Below are 16,576 nucleotides of genomic sequence, written 5' to 3'. Positions count from 1 at the left end.
CCCTGGGCCCATCCGCAGCACAGCAGACAGCAAACCAGCACACCCTGCAAGCCGCTTGAGAGGCAGTCCTGTAACGTGGAGCCATAGGTCCCAGAAAGCTGGCCTCTGTCACAAGCTCCTGGTCGATGCTGTTGCCTGAGACTAGAGTCACAGTTTGAGAACCACTGTCCTGTATTCTGCTGCTGTAGTAGCTGTGGCCAGTGGGAATAGGGGGGCTTGGTGTAGAGAAGTGTCACCACGTCACCATCCTACTCTCTCTTGCAGGTACAGTCTGTCCTACATCCCATATGCAAGGTGAGTTGTGAATTGCATCCTGCTCCTTCTGGACATGAGTTTAAATAGTTTTTACATTAAGATATTTATGGCTGGGCATGGTAGCACAACTTTGTGAGTTGAAGGCCATCTTGTACATAGTGAGAACCTGTCACAGCAGCAACATTCAGAGGAGGCTTTTAATCAACTTTGACATTGTTGCTGTGAGAAAGTTATTTTTAAACGACTTAAAAAGCTTGGTGGATAAACTGCCTTCAGGTGATCGCCCTGATGTGCAGAGCAGCTGGAATGCTACTTACTCCCCAGAGCCTTGCTATGTGAACACTGACAGGGAATTTGAAAAGAAATCTGCATCTTTCTGTTGAGTAACTAAGAGGCACAAACTCCTGCAAGAATAATTCTATTTTGGAATATAATGGAGGAATTAGGAGGAATCAAAGCATAGCACATTAATGTCCTCAGCTAGCAGAGAGCTTACTCTGCACAGGGGGGCCCAGGTGTGACAGTCAAACCCCCTGACAGGTGGGGTCCAGGTGTGACAGTCAAACCCCCTGACAGGTGAGGCCCAGGTGTGACACTCAAACCCCCTGACAAGTGGGGCCCAGGTGTGACACTCAAACCCCCGACAGGTGGGGGCCAGGTGTGACAGTCAAACCCCCGACAGGTGGGGGCCAGGTGTGACAGTCAAACCCCCGACAGATGGGGGTCAGGTGTGACAGTCAAACCCCCGACAGGTGGGGGTCAGGTGTGACAGTCAAACCCCCGACAGGTGGGGGCCAGGTGTGACAGTCAAACCCCGACAGGTGGGGGTCAGGTGTAACAGTCAAACCCCAGACAGGTGGGGCCCAGGTGTGACAGACAAACCCTGACCTGCAGAAGCTGTTGCAGACTGCCTTGTGCTCTCTGTGCTTTTCTAGAGGAATATAGTGATTTAGTTGTAGAAGAAAAACATGACTTAATTACAACACTAAACCTGATGGATTTGGAGTCAACAATTCTTGTGAGGTAGGGCTTTGTCTCTGTGGAATTTGGAGCCACATTATATATTTAAAAAACAAAATTATATGTGAACAACGGGAGAAATTCTGTTTTTATTCCACTTCTCGATATAAGTGATTGTTTTTGACAAACACTTAAAAGGAGAAGAAGCAAAACAGTGTGAAGCGCAGGGAGGCCACTCTGGAACAAGAGTGTGAAGGTAATTAATTCACTGGCCTGGAGCAGCTGCTCAGTTAGGAGGATTCCAATGTTCCTCTGTGTGGAGGGGGGGTCAGCGAGATCCTCGGTGTGGAGGGGGGTCAGCAAGACATACTGTCCTTTCACTTCCAAGTCAAGGCTCTGAAGATGGTGCAGCTGCCAGAATATGGCCGCTCGCCCCAGAAGCTAGGGTTCCCGGATTGCAGAACACATTTTAAGGGTTTTTTGTTTTGTTTTGTTTTTAAGATTTATTTATTATATACACAGTACTCTGCCTGCATGTACACCTGCAGCTCAGGAGAGGGCATTAGATCACACTGTAAATGGTTGTGAGCCACCAAATGGTTGCTGGGAATTGAACTTAGGACCTTTGGAAGAACAAACAGTGCTCTTAACCTCTGAGCCATCTCTCCAGCCCCCATTTTAAGTCTTATTAGTGTGCATTTTGGGCAGTAAGGGTTTGTTGTTTTTGTTTTTTAATTTTATGAACACTTAAAGAAGAAAATGTGAAGGCTGGATACAATTTATCATGTTGTTTTGGGAATTCTTAGGATGCTGTGATAAACGTTTTACTTTAAAAGTCAGACTTACTGTCTGCCTCCTGGACTTGGAGCAGGCAGCATTGCTCACACTTTGCACTGTGGTGCCCTGCCTCTCTCTGGCCAGATCCAAACCCAGAAGTTCCCTAGACAGCCTGTGTGTAAACTGGTGAATAACCAGGACAGAAACTGAGACAGTCAGATTCCACACATGAGGACACACGGAAGCTTGCTGTCCTTGACACTAAAACACTGTAAACACTCTTAAGAACGTGGTGACCAAAGCAGCAGGAGAGCCAAGGTTCATTGCCTTGTGTTTCCAGGCCACAGGCCACCATTGAGAGAAGGCAGGCAGGAGCCTGAAGGATCACTATTTGCTGCCTTACTCAGGGACTGGCAGTGTCCACAGTGGGCTGAGGCTGCCTGTATCTGTTAATAATCAATCCTCACAGACATGCCCACAGGCCAGCCTGAACCAGCAGCCCCTCAGTTGAGACTTCCTTCTCAGGTGATCTTTAAGCTGAATAGGACAATGGCTGTCTCCAGTTCAGCCCATTTTCCTGCATGTGACAGGTTTCTCCTCTTCTCTGGCTGAATAAAGTGTCACTGTGGGGGCTGGAGTGCTGGCCTGCTCTTCTGGAGGACCAAATCACCTGTGTCAGGTGCTCATGACTACCTGTAGTTCCTGCCCCAGCTCCAGGGGATCTGTTGGCTTTTCCCCAGGCACCCACACTCACCGCAGACCCTCACACTAACACATACAACACACACAAAATAAAGTAATTCTTTAAAAAAAAAAAAAAAACCAATACAGTTAAAAATCAGGTGTACATGCTAGTCAAAATTCCTGTGATAAATACTATTTCAAAAAATTAGCAAGAGCCAGGTGTAGTGGTGCACGCCTGTAATCTGAGCACTCATAGAGGCAGAGGCAGGCGGGTCTACAAAGTGAGTATAGGACAGCCAAGGCTACACAGGGAAACCCTGTCTCGAAAAAATAGCAAGAATACTTTAAAAGCACTTGCAAGTATTCTAAGTGATTTCTGGCAGAGCTTTGGCTCCTTGGAAACTCTGCTGGAGAGCCCTGCTGCCTTGGGAAGGTGCTAGTGTGTGCAGCAGGGGCCACTGAGGCTCCTGCACACTGTCCGGGAGTGTGCGTATGCATGGCATTCTCTCTCTCCCTCAGGGACGCAGTGCTCAAGTGCTGCTCCTCGATGTTCAACTGAAGGCTGCGTCTGCCCATGCGAGGTGCTTGTGAGTGGTGCTGATGCTGTGCCTGCCCAGCCATCACTCCAGAGACTGCAGCAGCCCATGCCGCGCACTGGTGAACTGCACTTGCGTAGCCCTCCGTCCCCTGCCCATTAACCTCTTCTTCCAAAGACATGGAGATCATAATCATTGCCACTTGTAAATAAGTATTACTCAGTTTTTAATCTTTACAAACAGCTTTTGAAATGTGAATATTTAAGGTATAGACCTATGTTGTAAGATATGTCCAGCTTATTTGGCTTTTTAAATGGTCTACAATTTTGAAAGATTTTTTTTAACTTTAAAGATGTGAAAGTTTATATACTTTAAGCCTAAAATTACTTGTTCATGTAATAAAAATAATATATGTATTTTACAGTTTGGAAATAAACCACTTTTGGAAATGTAACATTTTCTGGACCAACTTTGTAATGCATTAAGTAGATGAGCTGAGAGAAGTCCCCCTCCAGCTCTCTTGATGGTGCAGCCTCTGCCTAAGTGACAGGGTTAACAGGACCGGGATTGGAGGTCAGCTCTCAGGAGCCACCGGCAGGCAGGACTCTGAGTTCAAAACCAGCCAGAGCTATATTGTGAGGGTCTGTTTAAAAACAAAACAAAACAACAAAACTTACCTACCCAGAAAAGTGGCCCAAAGAGGGATATGTAGGGGCCGCTGGTCAGAAGATGTCCCTAGAGGTGGCAAAGACCATTTACCGCTTTCATCCCAAGGTGAAGATAGGGGGTGAGGAGGAAGAGGTTTTGGCTATCACAGAGACAGGAGATGGCTTTGGAGGGCAGCAGGACATGAGGAAGCATGTGACAGAGTAGTGTCGTCTTCAGGTTCCCACTGGCTGACAGTGGTGTGCACTGTGGGGACTAGGCACAGCGTCCTGGGTGGTGTGCTGAAGAATCATTCCTGTGTCGGCCTGGTGAGCGGAGCAATAGGCATCTCGTGGAGATGAGTCCATAAGGATGGGTGGAGAAGGCCAGGGCATTTGGCACGTCACACTGCTGAGTGTTGCAGAGTATAGAAGCGGTGGGAGGGGCCGGGCACCTAGGGGCACAGAGAACTGTGCACTTGGGGGCTAGAGAGATGATAGGCTATAAGCACTTGCTGCTCTCTAGGGAACCTGAGTTAATTCCTGGCTCCCATGTGATGGCTCACAACCATCTCTAACTCCAGTTTTCGGGGATCTGAGCACCCCACCCCATCCCCAGCTTCCAGAGGCACCAGTGCCTGTGGTGATCCGACATACGTGTAAGCAAAACACTCATATTCATAAAAATAAATCCTTTAGGATAATCCTGCAGACTGGGGGTTCCATCTTCCTGCCCTGGAGCCTCTTTGGAGCTGTTTTTCACCTTGGTGCCAGGTAAGAAGACAGACGTCCCTGCTCTATAGAGCCTCTGGGCAACCTGAAGTGTGGGGTTGGCAGGTTCCACCCTGTGGCAAGCTCGCTGTACTGTGCTGCTCAGCACCTGCTGGGCTGCGTGCTATGCCTTCTGAGGAGCAGAGTGGAGACAAGTCTTAGACAGTTCACACATGACAGTAATAAAGAAAAAGCGTGAGTTTCAGGCTCAGGCAAGAGCAGCTGTGCCGTGCTCCCCACAGGTGCCTGGCTCTTCTAAAGAGCCCATCCTATCCACTTTGCCAGATTCTAGGAGCTGTGGGCCAAGCCCTGCTGTGCGTTTTACTGTGCCGCTCCTGAGTCCCCTGGCTCTGTTTGCCTGGATGTCATCTTGCTGGAGGAGCCATACCTTCTGAAAAGAGCAGAATTGGGGGTTCCCCCTGGAAAACTATCTCCCAAGTAGACTAAAACTCAAGTGCTGTCTGCTCACCTTGTGCCATGTCCTGGCTAGTGTAGCCAGGCCCAAGGGAGGGGTCTTTCAGGAATCTGGGAGAGAAAGAAGCAGGGGTTATTTGGGAAAGCTGAATCCAGGTAGCCTAACCAGCACACCATGGAGTTCTTCCTGTGCAAGAATCAGGGTGGGTCATCCTGGGCACTCAGTGCTGGGACAGGTCCCAAAGCAACATGAGCAGCTGGGTAAGGATGTCCACTGTGAGCCGGGCATAGTGGCGCACGCCTTTAATCCCAGCACATGGGAGGCAGAGGCAAGTGGATTGCTGTTAGTTCGAGGCCAGCCTGGTCTACAAAGTGAGTCCAGGACAGCCAAGATAACATAGAGAAACGCTGTCTCGAAAACCAAACCAACCAAAACAAAACATAAAAAAGGATGTCCGCTGTGGGGTGCAGAGTGGCCTTAGGATGGAGAAAGGGGGTTCTTGAATCCACTGGTGTGGACAGATACATGGACGACAGGTGTTGCCTTTGCTGGAAGTTGGGAGTTTCCCAAACAGGTTGAGCCCTCAGTCCCAGGCCAGCTAGCTGGTAGCAGTGATATCAGCCTGCATAGGCACCGCAAGGTGTGGGGTGGTCCTGGAGAGGATTCAAAGTTGGGGAGCACCGTCCATGCATCAGAGTCGGGTGTGGAGCAACCTGGCTCATTTGGTGTGTGTGTTGAGGGGGGGGGGGTTGGGCAGTCACACGTGGGCCACTGGAACACTGATTCTCAGGTAGATCCAGCCCAGCCTTCCATGTTCAGCCCTGGACCTTCAGGAGAGTCTGGAGGACTGCTCATGGGAGGAACAGACAGGCTGGTTTTGAGTCCACGGTGGGAGGGAGGGGTCAGGTGAGCTGCTGTGGCAGAGTGCACAGCTGTTGGGGTGTGAGTGTTACAAGGCAGGCTGCGAGATGATGGAGTAGTCTCTGGCTTCTGAGCACCAGCATCAGTCCTTAGCGTGGGTGCTGGTGGTTTGTTTGCCCCATCTGCTTTTCTCGCTGGGCATCCTGCACCCGCCTTACATGTTGTGTAGCTAATCCCTTGGCATAGGCGGGGTCACACACCTGGTAGTGCACGTAGTAATGTATCCCGCCTCTCCTGTCTGCTGTCTAGCTAACATCAATTTACGCTCGAGGGAGGATCTTCCCTGGAAAATCCATGCCAGGGCCCACATCAGGAGGAAGGGTGCTGCAGACAGGTCTTGAGGGATCTCACAGCCAGCTCATCTCTATAATGCAGAATGTAGTGTTCTTTCTTTGGTGTCCTGTTGCCTTTCCAGATCCTCAGAGGGTTCCAAGGTGTGGAGTCTGTGCATGGTGCCTGGGCACGGATGTCATAAGACGGTTATTTGGAGCAGAGGCAAATGGCCCTGACTAGGATTGTCTGCACGCGGCTGACGTGTGCGTTTGAGCGTTGTAAAGGTATGGGATAGCCCAGCCTCAGTGTCCTCATCTCAAGTCAGGCTGGTGACTCCACAGGATGGCTGATGGCACCGGGTAGGTGGTACTCAGTACACAGACCATTCAAAAGGGGTCCGGGCATCTGTGGGAGCCTAGGACACAGCGCCCTGGTGTCCAGGTGCTCCCAGGATGAGCCACTACTAGGATAAGCAGGGCAGCATCCAAGTCAAGTCATCAGTACAGGCCTTTGTCAGCGTGACACAGTGGAGTGTTCTCAGTGTCACACAGTGGCAGGTGACAGCCGTGGTTAGTGTGGCTTGTGGCTGCTTCTCATCCTAGACCATCACGGGTAGTTTTGGAATCAGGAGCTGGATATAGGAAGACCTTGGGGCCTTGTATTGTGGCAACTTGGGTTTCCACAGGAGTCAGAAGAGTTGGACTGCTGTGATCCTGGAGAGTGACCAGCCCCAGGGTGATGAGGCAGAGGCAAACATCTCATGTGACCTCAGCAAACACAGACTTTGCTCTCTCCTTCCCTTGAAATGCTGCCTGAGCCAGTTCTTGAAGTATGAAGCTATCAGGAAAAGGGTCTAGGAGGTCATTTGACATATTGGTGCATGTACCTGTACATCCACGGCTGGGCTGAGTTTTCCTGGCTTCTCTGAGAGCACAGTGTGTAGGGATAGCTGATGGTGTTAACATGGGCTTCCCTCCCACCCAGACCTGTTTCCTGCAGTATTACTGTCCTGAGCCCTCAGGGAAATGACTTTAAGAGACTGCTTAAACCTGGGGCAAAGGGGCGGGTTGAACACCCAACCTACAAGGCAAATACTAGTGTTAAATTAATACATAACAGAACGAAAGGGAATGGTTGGAGAACGGGCCAGTTGAATACCCCTTTCCTGTCTTAAAATCCAGCTCTAGTTTAGGTTAGATTTTTTTTTTTTTTGACTGCTTATTTAAATCAAAATACAGAAATGGAGGTAGAGAGATGGCTCATGAGCAAGCCTAAGGATTCCACATAGCCAGTGCCCCCAAAGACAGGATCCCCAGGGCAAGCTGTCTCGCTTCTGTAATAGAACCTGCCTCAGTAATAAAAGCAAAGAGCAATTGAGGAAGACACCAGACGGCAACCTCTGGCTTACACCTGCACACAGATGTGCACCCACATGCAGGCACACATGCACACACACATCCATTGACAACAAAGAACTGAGGTGGAGTGGATAGGATAGTTAGCAATGTATTGGGATGTTTTGAAGTTTTTCCAGATGTACCTTTAAGTATGATATCCCTTAGTAAAACCAAGAAATGGTGAGAAAAATGGTCTTGTTTCCTGGTATTGTCATCTGATTACTGCCTGACTTTACCCCCTGGTGACTCCTTAGGGAGTTGTGAGCAAATTACCTGGTGGGTGTGTGCACGTCTGTGGCTCTTTTGGGGCCTTTCTCCAGGCAGTTCACGCCTCTGAGAGCTGCCTGCCTGTGGCAGTGGGAGCTGGATGTAAGGACTTTACTCTGAAAATATCATTAAGGCTGTGGTGATTACTGTGCTATTTGAAATTTGCGAGGCAAGCTTGTTTAAGATGAAATGGCGAAAAAACCTGGTTGTCTCCCTCTGTCACTTTCCACAGTCTGTGAAATTCCGAGTAAATTATGAATGTTAATAAAATTATGTAAGAAGTGCACTTGTCGACTAATCACTTCATTGCTCCATGCATCTTACCTTTTGAAGACCTACTTTACATTGTTTTGGCATTTATTTACTTTTGTATGTTTGCCTGTGCCCCACCACAGTGCACATACAGAGCTCAGAGAACAACTTACAGGAGCCAGTTCTTCCATTGGGTGGGTTTTAGGGGTCAAACCCAGGTTATCAGACTTGGTAGCAAGTGTGCCTTTATCTGCTGAGCCATCTTTCTGCCCCTGCATCTCCTGTTTGAAAGTCAAATGTGATCAACTTCACTCTGAGCCTCTCCCTTGTTCTAACTGTCACCTGCCATCCACTCCCACCAAATGGAATGCGGAATGGATTCCTAACAGCCATCATGGTGACTGACTCAGCGGTAGATGTCCCCATGCTGCCTCCCAGGTGCCCTGCTCTTCCTAACTTCTTACAAGAGGCAGAGGGAGGTGGACAGGTGGACAAGAGGCAGAGAGGAGGAGGACAGGTGGACAAGAGGCAGAGGGAGGAGGACAGGTGGACAAGAGGTAGAGAGAGGAGGACAGGTGGACAAGAGGCAGAGGGGGAGGACAGGTGGACAAGAGGTAGAGAGAGGAGGACAGGTGGACAAGAGGCAGAGAGGAGGACAGGTGGACAAGAGGCAGAGAGGAGGACAGGTGGACAAGAGGCAGAGAGGAGGACAGGTGGACAAGAGGCAGAGAGGAGGAGGACAGGTGGACAAGAGGCAGAGGGGGAGGACAGGTGGACAAGAGGCAGAGAGGAGGACAGGTGGACAAGAGGCAGAGAGGAGGACAGGTGGACAAGAGGCAGAGAGGAGGACAGGTGGACAAGAGGCAGCGAGGAGGACACATGGACAAGAGGCAGAGAGGAGGACAGGTGGACAAGAGGCAGAGAGGAGGACAGGTGGACAAGAGGCAGAGGGGGAGGACAGGTGGACAAAAAGAGGAGGACAGGTGGACAAGAGGCAGAGGGAGGAGGACAGGTGGACAAGAGGCAGAGGGAGGAGGACAGGTGGACAAGAGGCAGAGGGAGGAGGACAGGTGGACAAGAGGTAGAGAGAGGAGGACAGGTGGACAAGAGGCAGAGGGAGGAGGACAGGTGGGCAAGAGGCAGAGAGAGGAGGACAGGTGGACAAGAGGCAGAGGGAGGAGGACAGGTGGACAAGAGGCAGAGAGGAGGACAGGTGGACAAGAGGCAGAGAGGAGGACAGGTGGACAAGAGGCAGAGGGAGGAGGACAGGTGGACAAGAGGCAGAGGGAGGAGGACAGGTGGACAAGAGGCAGAGAGGAGGAGGACAGGTGGACAAGAGGCAGAGGGGGAGGACAGGTGGACAAGAGGCAGAGAGAAGAGGACAGGTGGACAAGAGGCAGAGGGAGGAGGACAGGTGGACAAGAGGCAGAGGAGGAGGACAGGTGGACAGAGGAGAGGACAGGGAAGGCAGAGGGAGGACAGGTGGACAAGAGGCAGAGGGAGGAGGACAGGTGGACAAGAGGCAGAGGGAGGAGGACAGGTGGACAAGAGGCAGAGGGAGGAGGACAGGTGGACAAGAGGCAGAGGGAGGAGGACAGGTGGACAAGAGGCAGAGGGGGAGGACAGGTGGACAAGAGGCAGAGGGAGGAGGACAGGTGGACAAGAGGCAGAGGGAGGAGGACAGGTGGACAAGAGGCAGAGGGAGGAGGACAGGTGGACAAGAGGCAGAGGGAGGAGGACAGGTGGACAAGAGGTAGAGAGAGGAGGACAGGTGGACAAGAGGCAGAGGGGGAGGACAGGTGGACAAGAGGCAGAGAGGAGGACAGGTGGACAAGAGGCAGAGGGAGGAGGACAGGTGGACAAGAGGCAGAGGGAGGAGGACAGGTGGACAAGAGGCAGAGGGAGGAGGACAGGTGGACAAGAGGCAGAGGGAGGAGGACAGGTGGACAAGAGGCAGAGGGGGAGGACAGGTGGACAAGAGGCAGAGGGAGGAGGACAGGTGGACAAGAGGCAGAGGGAGGAGGACAGGTGGACAAGAGGCAGAGGGAGGAGGACAGGTGGACAAGAGGCAGAGGGGGAGGACAGGTGGACAAGAGGCAGAGGGAGGAGGACAGGTGGACAAGAGGCAGAGGGAGGAGGACAGGTGGACAAGAGGCAGAGGGAGGAGGACAGGTGGACAAGAGGCAGAGAGGAGGACAGGTGGACAAGAGGCAGAGGGAGGAGGACAGGTGGACAAGTACCACCAGATGCTGCTCCCAGTGTTAGAAATGAAGAAGCTCCTGCTGCAAGGTCAGCCCTTGTGAGGTGCAGGGCGCAGCCGCTTCCCTGAGGTCATGAGAGCACTGGTGCTTCCTGCTTCTACCCCTCCTGGCCTCTCGGAAGGGGAATGCTTCCCAGGGTGCAGGTTACTGGGCCAGAGCAAGTTTCCTAGGTGATGTGGAGCATCCCTGTTCCTGCCAGGCCTGGGCCACCTTAGCTGTCAGCCTGGTAATTGGCTTGCTCCTCTGGGCTTTTCCATGCCAGTCCCCCCAGCCAGCAGAGCCCTCCTTGTCCTTAGTGCTAACAGCCCCACCTGGCTTTGGACTCTGACCTGATGCTGAGCCTAGCCCTGTCTCTCGTTGCATTTGGAGCCTCTGGAAGCTCCGCTTCCCAGTAGAATGGACAAGGTACTGGCGTGCTTGGCACAGACTTACTTCAGTAAATGTCATTAGGAAAATGCCTGCCATCCTCACCTCTGATCTTTAGCCCAAACACTGCTGTTACTGCTGAACACCTGAAGCCTTAGGAAGCAATGTGAACACAGAGGAAGCAGTGTGAACACACAGACAGGAAGCAGTGAACTCCAGGCACTGCACATTTCACTGGCACACAGAACATCTGGCCATCCAGCTGTTTATTGGTTTGCCCCCCCCCCCCCCAAGCTGACCTCCCAGGCCGTATCTACAGGAATGGCTCCTGACCCCTGACCCCCTATTTTTCAACCTGTGGCCCCTGACCCTCGCTCCCTATTTTTCAACCTGTGGCCACTGCTTGCATACCCATCCCCACAACTACCTAGAAACTAGAACCTGGAATAAAACAACACAAGCGCGTTTCCAGTGTCCTGGGAGCTAAGCTGCCCATGTTCTTGTGGCCTGAGCTCACAGACAGAGGCCGCTTCCCTGAGTGTCCTGGCTGAAGCAGAAAGCTCCGCAGTGGGAGAGCCGTCTGGAAGCTAACTGCTTCTGCATAGAGGGGATGCAATGGAGATGCATGCTGTGGTGGTGGTTTGGCCTGTGCCAACTTCCCGGTCATTCCAATGAGAAGTGTGTCCGCCACCCAAGTTTCCTTGGCTACCCTGGGCTCTGAGTGTCCAGTTGCTGCTGCAAAGAACAAACAAGAGGAGGGTGTGGGGGTGAGTGTTGGCACGGGCCACACAGGCTCACCCACTTTGCCTTGTGTTGCCGATTCACTCTGGGCCAGACCTATTCACTGGGATGGGGTGTAGTTTTTTGAAGTCTAGGTGTTTGAAGCTCCCCTTTTAAGTGAAGCAGGTGTTGGCCAGTAAAACCCTTGACTTTATAACTTGGATTGCTGACTGTGGGTATGTTTCCTTGTATTTACAGCCAGAAAATGGGTTGAGGTCAAGATTGGCTTCTCTCGTCTGTATGATAATAACACATCGTTTTGCCTGCGGTCACTTTTTTTTTTTTTAAAGAACCGTGTCTAATATTTCCTATGCTGCTATTATATAACAAATTGCCTTGCCTATTCATAGATAACAAATGGTTTTAATGTGTAAACAACTCCTAAGGAGTGGCATCAACAGTGTCAGTGAAACCAAGGAAGCGCTGAAGCACCCCGCCTGGTTTCAGCTGCTTTCCTTAGATTCCAGACTAGCTCTGAGATTTCTCTCCAGTGTCATTAAAAGGATTTTCTCTCCAACGTGCAGGGCTCCACCAGTGACTTGGTGCCACCGGCTCCCTTGAGACCTAGCTCCCGGCTTCTGATGGACTAATCCTTCACTTCTTGGGCCATGGGAGAATGGGAGAGGGGAGCCTTTGGGCACCGGGTGCCAGCTCCCGCCTCTGTGGCTGTCGGGCACTTTGTCTCCAGCGTTCAGCAGTCGGCGGCGACAGCAGCCCAGCACAGCCCAGGACTTGGCAAGCCTTTGCTAACGCGCGCTCCTCCTCCTCCTGCCGCCCGGCCCAGCCCGGCGCGTCTCGGAGGTGCGAACCAGGCAACATCCAGCTCCACTAGCAGTGGGTCGGCTGGTGGCGGTGCCCAGCTTGGGGCACACAGTTAGAGGGAGCTCTCGCGGTTGCTGAAGCGAGGAAGGGGCGGGAGGCGCCTTTGCTTGAAGCCGCCTGGCTTAGGCTGGGGCTAGGAGGGAGCGGGAGCGGGAGATGCTGCGGCTGCTGGCAGGTGGGTGTGCCCGGGACCGCGCGGAGATCAGCAACAGATGGGGAGATGTAAGGGGTCGCTGGGCCGGTGGGGCGGCTCCGCGCGCGCTGACTGAGACCCGCCCCTCTCCTTCCAGGACCCTGATGATCCGCTTGCTCCGCAGCGTCATGTCATTCCCGCCTATGCCTCCGCCGCCACCGCCGCTGCCGCCCGCCCGAACCCCGGTGGGGCCCGCCGCGCGCCAGCTATCCCGTAGGCCCTGCGCGCCGCCCGCGCCACCGCCGCCGGTCGCCGCCGGAGAGAAGAAAAAGAGGCCACCCGAGATGTTACTCTCCAGCTCCTGGCCTTCAGCCACCCTGAAGAGGCCGCCGGCCCGGCGCGGCCCCGGCCTGGGTCCGGGCACCCCGCAACCACCGATCTCAGCACGCGTCCCGCCCCAGCCCTCTCCGGGCCGTGGGGGGACCTCGACCACGTGCTCCGCGCCCCGGCGGGTCGCCTGCAGCCACAGCTCAGCAGGAGCCACCGCCGCGGGAACCTCTGCGGGGGCGGGGTCTGGGCCCGACGATGCCACGCGCTTCTCGTTGAGCCTCACCCCAGAAGCCATCCTGGTCATCCAGAGGCGCCACCTGGAGAAGCAGTTGCTGGCGCGACCCCGGAGGCCCTTCCCCACGCCCTCGGCCGACCCCCGGCGCCCACTGGTCCCCTGTCCCCGGAGCAAGTCCTCGACCCTGCGGAGGGGAGGATCCACTAGTGTCCCCGAGGCGCCTCTGGCTGTAGCTGTCAGCAGCCGCCCTCCCCGTGCCTCGCTGCTGCCTGGAGGTCTGCAGGCCGCTCTGCCCAGCCCGCGCACCTCCGGCCTGCGCCCGGTGCTCAAGGTGTCGTTGCTCAATGAAAAGCACAAGTACGACGATGAGGAGTACGAGGAGGAGGTGGAGGTGGTGGACGAGGGCCTGGTGCGCAAGTGCACGGAGTGGCTGCGTGGGGTGGAGTCGGCAGCTGCTGCGAGGGGTCGCACAGGGCATCTGGACACGCTGCCCCACCTGAGCACTCTGTGAACTAGGTGGGCCAGGTGGGACCCGACCTGGTTCGAGGCCTACCATCACCTCCCGCCCTCGTTGCCCACCTGGGCCCTTGTGAACCAGGTATGACAGCAAGGGGGCAGGACTGTTGCCTGGAGCCTTCCCCAGGTGTGCCTGGTCATGAGTGACCCACAGCCTTTTCTGACGCCCACGACCCATCTCCTGTGCACCGCCAACCAGCCAACTTGCCTGACTTAAAGGGCTATTCCTTGCTCTTCCTGTTCCCCCCACACACCGTGGGGAGGAAGAACCTGTGAAATGCCTTCTAACCTCCCCCCCCTCCGGCCGCCTGCCCCCCTCCCCCCACCCGTGAGGAGTGGTCCCAAAGGCCCTCTGTCACATGTGGCATCGCACTTCCTGAGGACTCTGCAAGCCTGTGGCCACTGAGGACGGGTGGTTTTCTGTTGCAGAGCTGGGACATGGTGCTACATTTAGGATTTGTTTCCTTCCAAATCACAAAGACATGGGTGCTGGAGAGCCTAGGAACTCTGGTTAACTTGCAATCCGGCAGCTCTGTGAGTGAGCTCCAGGGGAACAGGGCTCTGGTGATCCTTGTGGACTTGTGCTCTGCCTGCCTGCTGTGTGCTCAGCACACACACACACACACACACACACACACACACACACACAGGTGCACACATGCACACACCACTCCCCTGCCAATGCACAGACACACTCATGTTAACAACTACACATGCACGGCCCCTCTAGCAGTCACGTGCCCATGCATGCTTACATACACAATCACCCACACTCGCCCACGAGAACACATACATGGACACTCTCACACACGTGTGCTTTCGTGGCCATATACAGGTAGCCACAGGTGTCTCCGGGAGCTGAATCAAGGTGGGTACAGGAATCAGGCTTGGCTAAGGTTCGCTAAGAGTGCAGTTTTTATTTGAGGGCACCGCAATGTCTCCCACAATGGCTAGGGTAGGAGCTTATCAGCACAGAGAAGGAAGCTGGTGTATGAAAGCGAGGCAGGGCTAGTCGGCCCACTGGAGCGGTTTGAGGGGAAAGCAGGAAGTACCTATGGGCGATGGCAGGTGTCTTTCATCACTGTGAAGATCAGTGACATGGGGGTTCTGTAAGCTGTAAATAGTGACTTTTAAAATTCTATTTATTATTTGAATGAAGGGTAAAACTTCTGTCTCTTAGTAGCTATGCCCTTCCCATTAACTGGAGGATGATTCTTTTGTATTTCTTCCGTGGACTTAACCCCAAGGATGAGAAGGAAGTGTTTATTCTAATCAGATAAGGTTGGCAATGGAATCGTAATGCATTACCTCAATTTTTTTTACTTATCTTATGCAAGTCAATAACCAGTTTAATGTTTATCTCGTTAGACTTTAATGTGCCAATTCTTAATTGTATTTTAAAATCGAAGCCTTACATTTAAAAAAAACCAATTATATATTTTTCTTGTTGCGCTCTCTCTCTCTCTCTCCCCATCTCTCTCTCTCCTTTCATTCTTTGCACAAGCTTTGTCAAACATAAGGCCTTAGTTCAGAGGGAGTTACATCAACCACCAGATGAATTTTTAAAAAGTAAGTTACTTGTTGATTTTAAATGGTTAACCCCAACCTGGCAAAATTAGCAACCCTGGTGGGGGTGGATGGAAGACTTTCTCTGGCATGAATCAAAGGGTGTTTCTCTAGGTAGGACAGGTGGAGAGGGCACAGCATGGCTTCTTCTCATCAGCACCAAGTGTAAACACCAGTACTCCAGATGCCCAGCTCCCTGCCCTCAGCTGCCACAAGAGTTCCTGGTGCCTCCTAAGGAGTGGCCTCTAGCGAGCTTGTGTGTGTGTCTGTCTCTCTCTCTCTCTCTCCCTCCCTCTCCCCCCCCCCCCCCCCCATCACCTAGGTCTGCATCCACTCTGTCCATCCCTGTCTGTGTTGGCTTTGGTTTTCCTCCCTCACTGCCTCCTCCTGGCAGACCCCTCCTGTTGCCCTTTCTAACTGGCCTCGGCACATTTTCGCTGGTTGGTTTCTCACAGGGGCCCCGCCCCCTGTTTCCTCCACCCCCAACCCCTGCCTGCTTCCTCTCCCACCCCCCCCACCCCACCCCCACACACACCGTAGCTGTAGAGATGGGGGCTGTTTGTTGGAAGGCAATGGCTCTTCCTGAGAAAAGGAGCGCCTGCCTGCACAGCTTGTGAGATCTCATCATCATTGTTGACGTTCTGAGGGCGTTTTCTAGTCACTGTGCTACAACGTCTTAATGTTTAAATAAAAGAGGAATTGGATGGTGTGTGCTGCATCTTGGAGAAGATTACCCATTTGTGAATCCTCTAAGACGCTTTCTTCACTGCCACCCTCTGTAGGCCCCGGGGACTTCTGGGGTCGCCAAAGGTCACTACTAGAAATTGCCCAGATTTCTAAGAATTTTAAGAACAAATGCTTTCTAAGGATGCTATTGGACACTGACAAACTTGTGAGAGACAGCAAATTCCCTCGAGAGCTTTATCCCAAATACACCCCTAACATGACTGATGTCCCACAGAACAAGAGAAATCTGCATATAGTAAACACATTTCAGGAAGATTGGGAGACCTCCTATAAACACATATATACAGGAGAGATGTCCTGCGTACACTTGGAAAGACATTTGCTTCTGCCTAACTTGTGAGCCATCCTAGCCAGAAGTAAATGGCCCATTAGAGTAACAGAATTGTCCTTTTCTGTTGAGTCCCTGTAGAAAAGAACAGTGAAAGTAAAATTGTGACCCACCCCCCTCTCCTTCGCATATATTTATGGGAGAGCTTGATGTGTATCCTACAGGGTAACCTTGCACATAGAAAGAGATAAAATTGCACACGTGCCCTGCCCGTGGTGTGTGCCTGTGAGTTCCAGAGTTTGACTCTCTGTGTGACATCATCTCCGTACTTTGACACTTAGCGGATACCCGACACTTTCGGGTAGGTATTGTTACTGTTTTTCTGAATTTGTAAAGTAAC

At 52.7% G+C, this 16,576-nt stretch overlaps 1 protein-coding gene across 1 annotated transcript; it reads left to right on the top strand.

Annotated features, from left to right (window-relative positions):
- Positions 1 to 11,990: 11,990 nt before the first annotated feature.
- Positions 11,991 to 13,883, top strand: Prr18 (proline rich 18). Its single transcript, XM_051164289.1, has 2 exons — positions 11,991 to 12,556; positions 12,672 to 13,883. Exon 2 carries the CDS (start codon positions 12,679 to 12,681, stop codon positions 13,588 to 13,590), a length of 912 nt encoding a protein of 303 aa, XP_051020246.1. The 5' UTR covers positions 11,991 to 12,556; positions 12,672 to 12,678; the 3' UTR covers positions 13,591 to 13,883.
- The last annotated feature ends 2,693 nt before the right edge of the window (positions 13,884 to 16,576 follow it).

This window comes from Acomys russatus, chromosome 21 (assembly GCF_903995435.1).
Source record: "Acomys russatus chromosome 21, mAcoRus1.1, whole genome shotgun sequence".
Classification (NCBI taxonomy): domain Eukaryota; kingdom Metazoa; phylum Chordata; class Mammalia; order Rodentia; family Muridae; genus Acomys; species Acomys russatus.
The sequence above is the reverse complement of the archived record's forward strand: the minus strand, read 5'-3'. Positions and strand labels throughout refer to the sequence as shown.

What these genes read in the sequence shown, in the direction of transcription:
- Prr18 (XM_051164289.1), top strand. Translation starts at nt 12,679, where the DNA reads ATGATCCGCTTGCTCCGCAGCGTCATGTCATTCCCGCCTATGCCTCCG.